The sequence below is a fragment of the Salvia hispanica genome, chromosome 1 (assembly GCF_029641045.1).
Source record: "Salvia hispanica isolate PSC_SH4W2 chromosome 1, Shi_PSC_v1, whole genome shotgun sequence".
NCBI lineage: Eukaryota > Viridiplantae > Streptophyta > Magnoliopsida > Lamiales > Lamiaceae > Salvia > Salvia hispanica.
The window spans coordinates 55,562,696-55,575,525 of record NC_142692.1 but is presented as its reverse complement, the minus strand read 5'-3'; the positions used below and the strand labels follow the sequence as shown (position 1 = coordinate 55,575,525).

Below are 12,830 nucleotides of genomic sequence, written 5' to 3'. Positions count from 1 at the left end.
ATAACACATTTAGGTTGATATAAATTCAAAACGTGAGGTCTAAATTCAAGCTAGTCTCGACTTGGATTAAATTTATTTTCGTGGATGGCACTAGTTATATTTGGTCCCACTGAGAAAGGAAAACGTGAGGTTTATTAGTGCCCAATGAGAAAGAAGAAAAAGAAAAACGTGGAAAATTAAGTTATGCTTCGTCTTACTTTTCAAACGAAATTACAACAACTAATGTAATCAACACGCAAAAAAATTGTGTATATATACGAAGAAGATACGAACATCCTATCCCATTTTTCAAACACCAAAAATGCAGGAAGCCAAACAACCAACTGAGGTTTCTCTAAACATACCTTTGTTGGTGGATTACTACACAGACACAAACCAATACTGCCATCTCCCAAAAGGAGAAGAAATCGATCCCATTATTCCAAGAACAACCTCCTTCTTCAAGACAACTTTCAACGGATTGAACTCTCTCTCAGGTCTTTTTTTTTTTTTAAATCTCAAACTCCAATTAATTTAGAAATGAACCGTTTATATATTGTTTTTTTTTAATGTTTCAGGAGTTGGAATTTTGTCGATTCCATTCGCCCTATCCTTGGGCGGATGGTTGAGCCTGATCCTGCTGCTGATCATAGCGTCAGCGACGTTCTACACCGGATTGCTGATCAAACGGTGCATGGACGCCGACGACAAGATCAGAAGCTACCCGGATGTCGGGGAGAGGGCTTTCGGAGGTAAAGGGAGAGCAGTGGTCTCTATGTTCATGAACGTGGAGCTCTTCATGGTGGCCACTGGCTTCCTCATCCTCGCCGGAGACAATCTGTCCACCTTGCTTCCGGACGTGGAGCTGCACTTGTGCGGCGCCGTTATCGGTGGGAGAGCGGCTCTGGTGCTGGCGGTGGCGGCCATGATAGCGCCGACTATTTGGATAGACAACATGAGGAGCCTTGCCTATGTTTCGGCCACGGGAGTTGCAGCTTCGGTTGTGATACTCGGGTCCGTCTTGTGGTCCGGGATAACCGAAGGCATCGGATTCTCGCAGAAGGGAGAGCTTTTGAATTGGGGCGGCTTGCCTACTGCTTTAAGCTTGTACGCGTTCTGCTACTGTGCGCATCCTGTTTTCCCCACTCTGTATACTTCTATTACAGATAGGAGCCAGTTTTCATCGGTACGTTGTAGCACTAAGCTTGGCACAAATTATCTTAATCTTTTACTTTTTTAGGAGTTTCTATTCGTTTCTTCTAAATTTAGTTGGGACATTAATAATAAGGACATTTTATGAAGTATTGGTGGTAGTATAATTAGACACACAAATTAGCATCCTTAATAGCATTAAAAAATGTCCTTATCTGATTTTTTGCTGGAGTTATATGTTAGTACTATCTTGTTGCAGGTTCTACTGGTGTGTTTCTCGTTGTGCACGGTGACCTACACATCGATGGCGGTGTTAGGGTACACAATGTTCGGGTCGGAGCTGCAATCGCAGATCACGTTGAACCTTCCGACAGATAGATTAAGCTCGAAAGTGGCGATCTTCACTGCGCTGCTCAACCCCATAGCCAAATACGCGCTGATGATGAAGCCTATTGTTGATTCGGTTGAGGGAGGAAGGGTTTGCCGGTCGTTGACGCGAGTTGCGTTGATCAGCGGCAGCGTGTTTGTGGCAGTGACGGTGCCGTTTTTCGGATACCTAATGTCGCTGGTGGGGGCGTTTTTGAGCGTCACCGCTTCTATACTGCTCCCATGTTTTTGCTACTTGAAGATATGTGGGAAATCCAAGTTGGGTTGGGAATTGGTAGTCATAGCATTTATAGTGGCGTTGGGGCTCCTAGTGTTTGTTGTAGGCACTTACACATCTTTGCTTCAAATTGTGGACAATGTTTAGCTCCATTTTAGTATTTTAGAACTGTAGCATTTTTGTAGAATTATTAGCAGAAGACCTGCCTCTTCTCCTTCAGCAAACACATTACTCAATCGATGTTAATGTTCTCATTTCTCCATTGGTGATTTAAAGAAGAAGGTATGTCGTGGGTACACGATTTTGGATAAAAGTTGTTTGTTGCGACACAGTTTTGAGTGATGCAGTTATGCTATGAAATTGGGCATACTAGTACTCCCTTCTTTCTCTCGCAGTTGATGTAAAACTTTCGGCATACAGTTTGAAAAATAGATATTTAGTTTGTTAAGTAGATATCTAAAAAAATAAGTGAGAAAAATGCATATCCGGAACAGTATGGCTAATGGAAACATTAAGCCGAAACATTGGAAAGGTGTTAACCTAGGATTCAACATCCCTAGCCAGGACGAGTCTAGCTGAACTCAACCGCTTGTTATGCCGATTAAATGGATTCCTCCTGACCAGGCCTGGGATTAAGCTTAATACAGACGGCCCTGTAAATCTTGCTGTAATGAGCCTGAATTTGAATCCCACACATCTCTCGGGCAAGTGTGAGGCCTTAGGAGATGGACTTTAGTTTGTTAAGTAGATATCTAAACAAATAAGTGAGAAAAAAAATAGAGAGAATAAAATAAGAGAAAGAAAAAGTATTTATATATAGAAATGGCTAAACTACGAAAAGTTTTACAAAATAGAAAAATGACTCAATTATAAGAGAATGAAGAGAGAGCCTCTCAATATGTTCAAAAATGGGGAAAGGGAATAAAACCTTGAAAATAAATTCAAGAAAACGGGAAGGATTCAGTCGTATATTGGTCAAGGTAAAAGAAGAAGTTATTGCAGAGCGAGTGCAAAAAAATGGTCAAGATTAGATTTTTATCGCTCTTCTAATGTATAGGATGATGGTGATTTTAGGCCTTTGTTAAAAAGTTTTTATGCTCTTTTCTACGCATAATAGATTAATGGTGCAGGGACTGGCACAGCTGGATAAGAAATTTATAAGTCCAGTCATATCAAAGTGAGACTAGTATATCCAATTAATAATTTTTTTACAACTGAAACAACCTAACTAGATATATATGCACAACAAAAATGTATGAAAAATTGCATAAGATTTAAATACGGAAATAAACTAACTATGAATATGCATACTTATTTTGTGGTAGCTATCTTTATACTGCAGCAAAAGGCGATCCCGTCACCTTTGCGGCCCTCACACTCCGGTCTGTCATCATGTAAAAGGATTCAATCAGGATATACAGTAGCTCGTTAAGAGGGATACTTTAACCCATTGGCTGCCAAAAGTCCATCTCCTAAGGCCTCACACTTGCCCGAGAGATGTGTAGGATTCAAATTCAGGCTCATTACAGCAAGATTTACAGGGCCGTCTGTATTAAGCTTAATCCCAGGCCTGGTCAGGAGGAATCCATTTAATCGGCATAACAAGCGGTTGAGTTCAGCTAGACTCGTCCTGGCTAGGGATGTTGAATCCTAGGTTTAACACCTTTCCAATATTTCGGCTTAATGTTTCCATTAGCCATACTGTTCCGGATATGCATTTGAACCCGCCAGAACACGTTGAAAGCTTTGAACTGGCCATCTTGATGCCGGCACCTATTCCGTTCTGCCCACAAGAACCACAAAATGTTGAGGGGCATTGATCGACTAAGATGTTTCTTGCTCGGTTGTTTGAATCTTCGAGCCTAAACTCAAATTCTGTAGATGCGAGGGGGCGCCTATTGTATCATTGATATGTAGATGCGAGGGGGCGCCCACGAACCACGAATCAAATTCTCTCCACACATTTGTGGCACCTACGCCTTGGATGAAGAGGTGTTGGAGGGATTCGGTAGCTGGTGAGAGAGGAGAGCATTGACACTTAGAGGCTAACTCAATCTTACGCCATTGATGTTTTGTGTCAACTGGGACTCGGTTAGAAAGCAGCCTCCAAATGAAGATAGAGACCGATGAGGGGAGGCCGGTTGTCCACACCTCGTCCAGCCCCTGGATGATTGGCCTTGGAGAGCGTGTAGCCTCCCAGGTCGAGGAGAGTGAAAACTCCCCAAACCGTGATAGCGTCCACCATGGAATGTCGGGTTCTCCGTGAATGATTGGGGTATCAAGGATGTTGCCGATTACTTGCATTGGGAGACCTGTCTGGTCGTGTAGGAGCTGGAGTTTCGGCTCGTTCCACGCACCATTCTCGATGAAATTCGAAACGAGATCCATAGGGCTGCTCCTATCATCTAGGCTAAGCTCCCTCAGAGTGGTGTTGCCAAGCCAAATGTCGTCCCAGAAGTAAATTTTACCTTGTTCCTCTAGCCACCGAATGTACGGTTGCGCTTGGACCCAGGCTTTTGCAAGCCTCCTCCATGTTGGGCTGTTCCTTCCCGAGGCTCTATTAGATAGCGGAGAGGAGGTGCGACAGTACTTACTCATCATGTATCGCGCCCAAAGGGAGGTTTGCTCTCTGAACCGCCACCAAAGTTCGATATTAAAGGCTCTAAGGACTTCTTTGAACTTGCGAATTCTGAGGCCTCCCTCAGCAGTGTGAAGGCACACTTGTTCCCAACTAATCCAATGGGTCCTCTTCCTTTCATTAGTTGTACCCTAAAAGAATCTCGCCATTTGCTGATCAAGTTGTTTGAGAGACCCAGAAGTTGGTTCAATAGCTTGGAAGATATGAATCGGGACCGCCTCAAGGGTGCTCTTGATAAGCGTCAGTCTCCCCCCAAAGAAGAGGTGCGGGTGAGCCCATCCTGAGATCCTGCTAGCAATCTTCTCCCTAAGGAACATAAACATATCTGTTCTTTTGACCCCCCGATAGATGGGGACCCCGAGGTATAAGAAGGGGAAGGTACCTCGAGAGAATCCACCTTCAGTTTGGATTGAGCTGGCCCATCCTTCGTGAGCCTCATCAATGTAGAAGTTGCTCTTGTGAAGATTGATCAGCTGGCCCGAGACCTCCGCATACTCATCCAGGCAAGCTCTAAGTCGGCGCAAGGCGGTTGGAGCCACTTGAGTGAAGATGATTATGTCATCCGCATATGCGAGATGACTGATTTCCATGCATCGTCGTGTTGCCTTGAAAAGCATATCTTTCTGGCCAAGAATGAGCCTATCAAGGGCCTTCGAGAGGTAGTCCGCCGCAATAATAAACAAATCCGGGGAGATAGGATCCCCTTGCCTAAGCCCTCGGGTAGATCTGAAGAAACCCGACGGGATCCCGTTAACAAGGACCGAGAACCAGCAAGTCCCCACGCATCGCTCAATTAGGGACACACCCATGCGTCCGGAAATCCCATACACCTTGAGGAGGAAAGGCCATTGGACCCGGTCATAGGCCTTTGCCATGTCAATCTTAATCGCGACGTTCGGGGCAGGTGAGCTTTTTGACAACTTATGGAACATCTCTTGGGCGAGTAGGACATTATCATTAAGGAGACGACCCTTCACGAATCCGCTCTGGTTCGGGGAGATAGCCCGGGGAAGGAAGGGGGATATTCTAGCCGTTAGGATTTTGGTGATGACTTTATTGATGACGTTACATAGGCTAATGGGTCTATAATCAGCCCTGGTAACCGGTGTTGCCTTCTTAGGAATGAGGAGGATGCTTTTTGCCGTGATGCTTCGGGGGAGGAAGGCTCCGTCAAAGAACTGCTTAATCGCCGCGACTACGTCCTGCCCGACAATTTCCCAACAAGCCTGGTAGAAAACAGCCGAAAAGCCATCCGGCCCTGGTGCACTATCCCCTGAGATGTCGAAAACCGCCCGCTTAACTTCATTAGGCTCTGGTGGATCAGCCATTTCAGCTAGTTGTGCCGAGGGGGGGAGTTGTTGGGTCAAGGCTGGATCCATATCGGCCAGCTCCATATTGTCGGGTGCAAGGAGGTTCTTGAAGAAGTCAACTGCTGAACTTTTGATCTCCGTGTCCTCCGTAATCTCACGCCCATTCACGTGGATTGAATGGATATGGAGCCGGATTCGCTTCTGTTTGACCCAACTTTGGTAGAACCTAGTGTTTTTGTCTCCTCCGCAAACCAACGCAGGGCCGCTTTTTGTCTCCAAAAGTCTTCCCTCCATCTTAAGGAGAAGGATGTAGTTAGCAATGGCTTTGTTGATCGCAATCCTATTCGTAGGCGACGGAATTACTTCAAAGTTAGTTTGGGCCTCCGCAATCACCTCCTCCATATGAGTGACGTTGGCGTGGATGTTCCCAAATACCTCTCTATTCCACCTCTTGAGGGTCCTTTTAATTCTAGCAAGTTTGATTTGAAGGCCAAGCAGACCATGAGCTTCCACGGGTTGATTCCAGTCCTCTCGCACCAAGTCAAGGAAGCCTTCATGCCGAATCCACATAATTTGAAATCTGAAAGCTCTCCCTCCGGGGGAAGAATTTGCCGGCTTGCAACGAACAAGGACCGGGCCATGATCCGAAGCGACCCGTGGGAGGTTCGTGACTCTTGTGGCCTCAAAGAGCCTAGCCCACGTCTCGCTGACCAAGACTCTATCGAGTCTCTCAAACAAGCCATTCTTGGCCCATGTGAAATACAAGCCATCAAAGCCCGGGTCAAGAAGTTTGCAATCTTCAATAGTTTCCGCAAAATCAATCATCTCAGCTTGCCGGTTTGTATCACTACCGGCCCTATCTTCCGGGGTCAGAATAGTATGAAATCGCCTTCAATCACCCACGGCGAGTCTTCAATCATGCCCGAGAGTTCCCTCATCTTGTCCCACAACCAATATCTTCCGGGTCTTGTGCACTTAGCATAGACAGCGGAGATGGCAATATCTCTCACTAGCCGGGGGGAAGAGAAGCGGCCATGTAGGACCTGTTCCGAATCTGTTTCAATCTCAAAATTAGACCCTTCTTCTGCAAAGATCCAGATTTTACCGTTGGTATTTGCTCCTTTGAAGACCAGCCCTAACGCCTTTGAATATCGCTCCGGATTAGGCGACGTGAGCGGCTCCAAGACTCCAAGCCCGTCGGGTGGAATCCGACCCGAGATTGGGTCGACGGGTATGAGAGGCTCCTTCGTGGGCTGCTCCTCCTTGTTCTTCCTCAATGTGAAGCATGCTTCCTTGACGTGCCCAACATGCTTGCATTCCGCACAATACAAAGGGATACGCTCCCACATCACCTTGTACCTAGTGTCCTTGCCTAGAATGTTGAGGATGATCTCTTCCGGTGGAGGCGTCGAGATATCAATCTCAATACAAATCCGGGCAAAAGTTAGTCGGTTTTGGTTAAGTGTTGAGCCCATGATTAAACTAAAGGCTTGGCTAGCATCCAATTCAATCCAGATTTGCTGCCCATACTCCCTAGCAATATTCAGGTCGAAGTGAACCGCTAGTAGTTCGGCCTCAAGGGCTGAGCCCGCGTCTAGAGGAGTGGCAAAGGTTGTAATCAACTTGCCTGAATGATCTCGGATGACCCCTCCTCCCCCTGCTTTTCTTGTTGTTTCGATGAACGCTCCATCAGTGTTAAGCTTAATCCATGGCTGGTCGGGAGGACTCCATTTGATCGACAAGGCTGGCGGCTGAGCCCGCCTAATCTCATTCTGGTACAGCACAGAGAGAGTAGCAAAGAAGGTCTTATGCAAACTGTTGAACGCAAAGAAGACGTACGACCACGCAAGGGACGGGTACAACACAGAGAGAGTAGCAAGTGCTTCGGCTACTGACCAGGAATAAATGATGGATCTAAAAATGAAAGAAATGAAGAAGGAGTGCAATCAAGCAGAATACACCACCACCTTCTCCAACTGGTGGCAACGAGGCTCCAGAGCTGCCATATGATCAACCAAACGACCTGCCTGATGTGGAGCAAGCCAATGCCGCAGGGTACTACAATTCTAATGGGAATTGGATTCCGGGGAAGAAGAGGGACACACCATGGAGGGATCACCAAAATTTCCGATGGGGAGATGGAAATCAGATTCAGAACCAAGATCAAGGTTAGAATCAGCACAAACCCCCACCAGAACCAAAACCCCAACCGTGGCCCCAAAAATCCTGACCTACGGTCTAACTGGGCAGTAAAGAACCAGCAACCTCAGAACCAAAACCCTCAAAACCAAAACCCGAACCCTGTTTATGTGCCACCCCATCAGTGAAACTACCAAAACTATCAAAACCAACATCAAAACCAGAACCAAAACCAGTTCCATAACCAAAACCAAAATCAGTTTCAAGGCCAAAATCAATACCAAAACCAGAACCAGAACCAACACAACCAAGACCAGTACACAACCCTTCTGCCCAGTATAACCAATACCCACCGAACCAAAACCAACAAAATTTCCAGAACTACCAGCAAAATCCACCACCCCTGTACAACCAGCACCAAGTTTCAAATCAATTCCATCACCCAAACAGGTTGAGGGGGTCTATGGAGGATATGATGGGAGAGATGCTCGCTTCGCAGCAGAGTATCAAAAGTGATTTGCAGTCGAATAATGAAGCAGTGCAACGGATGCAAAATGCCCAGAAAGAGCATAGGGCGAACATGGATATGATGAACAAGCAGTTAGCCTAGCCCAGCTCGCGAACTCGATGGGTAAAATGAAAGGGAACTCACGGAAACTCCCACCTATATAGTCCATGTACCTGAAAAGGCAAATGTGAGTAAAATCACTTTGCGGTCCAGAACTGCCTATAATGGAAAGTCTAGTGGAGCAAGGGTGCTGAGCGACACCATCTCAGTGGAAGAACCCAAGAGGCCTCTGCCTTAGATGGAGGAACCGTTTTTCCTAGACAAAGAGCCCACTGGGGAAGGAAAGACGAAAGAAGCACCGCCTGGGAACGAGTATCCTGAAGAAACAGTACCCACGTCGGAGCCTCAAACCAAGGAGGCATCCAAGGAAAATCCAGAAAAGCTTGCTAGGGAAGCTAAGGGGGAGAAATTGTTTCCTTATCGGTTTGTTACGAAGTCAGAAGGAAAACCGTGTGGATTTCCTATCAATCTTTGGGAAGCTGGATGTTACCATACCATTTCTCCAAGCCGTGAGACTACCCCCGCTGGGGAAGTTCATCAAGGAATTCATAGCAGGGAAGGCCCAGGAGGATGGAAAAATCATGGTGGAAGGGATAGCGTCAGCTATTGTGCAGGAGAAACTACCACCCAAGAGAGCCGTCCCATGTGTGTTCACTTTACCCATAACAACTGGAGATGTCAAAATCGAGCATGCAATGTGTGATCTGGGAGCATTTATCAATGTTATGCCTTTGTCTATTTATAATCGGTTGAAGGGGTTAAAGTTGTCAAACACTAGGGTGTTAATCCAACTAGCTACTAGGTCATGTATAAACCCTGAGGGTGTGTTAGAAAACGTGTTGGTAAGAGTGCAGGATTTTACTTATCCTGCTGACTTTTTTGTGATCAAGATGAGTGATCATGATTCACAATTTTTAACTATAGCGAATAAAATTACATAGATCCAATTCAAGAATGACAAGTTAAAGAGCTTTAACATATATACGTATTTAGTAAAGATTAAATTTTGACCTCCGTTCATTGTATATTATTGTGTGTTGGATCAATTAGAAGATAAAAGTGGACCCCCCCAACAACTGTTCATCTTCTTGGCTCAAGTTTGCATCTAAAAAAAACATCATTGTGTTTTTATATATATAATATATATGTAAGACAAAAAATTTAATACAGTATATTAAAGAAACACTTACTCTTTTCAATATCTTCAATTTCACGGTACAAATCAAGATCATCGTCAGTTGGATCCTTATATAAGCTGAAATCATCTGCCTTGAGCCAATCATTGGTACACACCAATGCCTCCACCATTTTTGGACTCAAACTAGTTCTAAAAGGATCCACAACCCTTTTACCCAAGCTAAAAGCAGATTCACTACCAACTGTTGAGCTTGGAATTGCAAAGATATCTTTTGCGATGAGTGAAAGGATTGGATACTTAGTTCCATTTACTTTCCACCAATCCAAAAGATTAAAAGAAAGATTAGACCGCTGCTCCATCTCATCAGCTAGGTACTTATCTACTTCATTGGATATTTGTTTAAGTTGATCTTGAGAAACTTCTTCTTGCACTCCACTATAAATATCATCAAAAAGATGCAAACCACATTGGTCAATGGTGTCATTATCGTATCCTCATTCAAAATAAATTGAATTAAAATAAAAAAGCTCTCCCTTCTCTCTAACTTTCTCTCTCTAGGTGCAATGGTAAGCCGGTGACTTCCTCACCGTCCCCCCCCCCCCCCCGACCCCACCGCCCGCTGTCTCCCCCCCCCCCCCCGCCACCCCCGTCCTCTTCTCCGACCAGCTTTTCCCCCCCTTTTTTTGCGACAACATGGTGCTCCGGTGATCTCCTCACCGCTGCCCCATCCATCCTCGCACCTTCCCCCCCGCCATCACCTTTTAATTCTCTCGAAAAGGCCGACCATGTCAGCCCCAACATCAAGCATCCAGCCGGACCAAATGGTTGCTCTTTCCATCTCAGACCGGCAAATGGTCTTCCGCTCAACGGACGCACCACCTCTAAGGAAATCGAACAAAAAAGAAGCTTTGAATAGGCTCAAGCTGAGGAGAGACACTCCGGCACCCCCTACTAAAGGAAATGGCCGGAAACGCTACGTCCTTTCTCCCTTCCCGGAGGACAACCCACTCCGAAAGAGGATTGATTTTGGAGAAGAAGAAGGTCTCCCCTCGGCCCCTCCAAAATACAAAGGAACTATCTTCCCGACGAAACCTCACGACGGTATGGGGGAGAACCTTCAAATCGTAGCTGCCGAGAATGACCTCATCAAAAAGGACAAAGAAATGGGTCTCTATTGCGCTGCCTACAACAACGTGGTTGAGATTGCGCCGGATTCCGGCCAGGCCGCCGGCGCCGGCGATGAGAAGGTAGTTGATGAAGTAGAAGACAAACTACCATCTCAACTTCGACCAATGGGAGATACACCAGCTGGTGCAAAAGGAATCTTGGTTGGTGAACTAGTCAACTTGCCTAAAATGGTTATGGAGACAAAACCACTTTTGGAAAGTGCCTTGGTGCCTTGCCAACTTGATAAATCACATAGGGAATTAGTCGTTGAGTGCTATGTCCAGCCAAAAAAAGACAATATCCTTCTTCTAGCTAATCCAAATTCAGCTGATATGCTAGACACAACGGTGGCTCAGCCTCTTCTCGCCGGCGGCAAGCCGGAGGAAGCTCAAATGGCCGTCGGCTTACATACTGATCCCTCCTGGAAGCCGATCATCACATGCTGACCCTCACGGCTACAACTCCAAATTCAAATGAGATGGAAAATGCAATGGATACCCAGCCATTGCCATCCGAGGGTCGACCGGAGGAAGGACAGCTGGTAGTCGAGCCACACCTCAACCAAGTGCCGAACTCAGCTAGGCCGCTAGACAACAGGGTTCCCTACGCTCCATCCTTCGAGGAATTCCCTCCCCTCGAGAAGGGCAGGACTCTAAAACTCCGAGAATCTTTTGAAGCCGGGAAGCTGCACCAGGAGTCTAGATTGGTGTGGCCGAGAGTTGCCTCGGCTGGTCAAGCACCACGAGTCACCTTTACTCCCGAGGGTGAGGTGGCGCCCGTGCCCCCAGCTCCCGATGACTCAGCCAACCCCTACCAACCATGCCGTTTTGGGGCAGGACCGAGTCACGCTAGTATGTCAGGCTCTTCCAATGGGAATGGGGTCAAAACCGCTCTTAACGCGGCAAGCACCAGCCTTGATGGAGGAACCGAGAATCTCGGGGGCCACGTGATCAAACCAAGGACTATGGCCGAAATTCTCCGGGAGAGGCCAGACCCCAATGGTCCAAAAGTGTTCGTGCCGGAGAAGATCACTAATATTGGATTTGCAACTACATCAAAAGGCGTGCCGACAATCTACTTTTCCAGAGCTGAAATCCAGAAGCTAGCGGATAATGTTGGGCATGCGATTGTCGGTAAGTTCTCTCACTCTATTCCATCTTCCCATCATATTCAAAAGGCGCTTGATAATATCAAATTCGGCAATAGCTTTTCTTGGAAATATATTAACGCCAAACACATCCTTGTTCAATTCGAGGACATGACGGACTATGCGCGGTTGCTAAGTGGCCCGAAGGGCACTCCAGTATGGTATATCGACCGCCATCCCATGAGGGTCTTCAAGTTGACTCCGGACTTCGATGCCTATTGTGAGTCTCCGATTGTGGCAATTTGGTGTAACTTAATTGGGTTGCCTATCCATCTTTACGACCAATCCGCCTTATTTGCCATTGGGAAGCTCCTAGGCACGCCGATCCAAGTTGATCGTGCCACAGCCGACAAGTCACGGCTATCCTTCGCGAGGTTGTGCATTGAGATCGATATTACAAAGCCACCCCCGGAGGAAATCATCCTAGATATATGTGGCCGCGAGACAGTGCAACAAGTTAGATGGGGGAAAATCCCGGCTTATTGCCGAGAGTGTAAGCATGTGGGCCATACAAGTGATGTGTGCTATGCTTCGTGGAAGATGGAAAGACCGGAAAAGAGAAATTATAACACGGCTGCCCCTAAACAGAAACACTATGGGAATCAAAGTTCTAAAGGAAAACAAGAGCAACCACCCCAAAAGCCAAGAGAAAATGAAAGAGGCTCGAAAGGGAAGAACCAGGATCAAGGATCGCCTCGGAAAGGAATGGGCGTGCGGGTAGGGAAGGGGCTGGGAATGCCTCTAATCCCAGGGTTCATGGGATGGATGACACATCTTCGGGGTGGCGGAGCCCGGATATCATGGGAGAACAAGGTGATGCACATGGTAGGGAAGCCCGGATCCATGGAGAGCGAGGAGGGTGGGACGTGGCTGAAGGGCCGGGATACAATACTAGCTTAGACCTAGCCACCAACCCACAAGAGAGCGGACACCCGAGCAAGGTTAGGGGATACAACCATGTTCGACGAGGAACTTTCCCCAACAGCCG

General features: G+C 46.6%; 1 protein-coding gene across 1 annotated transcript; it reads left to right on the top strand.

The window, feature by feature from the left end:
- Positions 1 to 301: 301 nt before the first annotated feature.
- On the top strand, positions 302 to 1,882 carry LOC125220341 (amino acid transporter AVT1I-like). Its single transcript, XM_048122503.1, has 3 exons — positions 302 to 476; positions 558 to 1,165; positions 1,391 to 1,882. Exons 1-3 carry the CDS (start codon positions 302 to 304, stop codon positions 1,880 to 1,882), a joined length of 1,275 nt encoding a protein of 424 aa, XP_047978460.1.
- The last annotated feature ends 10,948 nt before the right edge of the window (positions 1,883 to 12,830 follow it).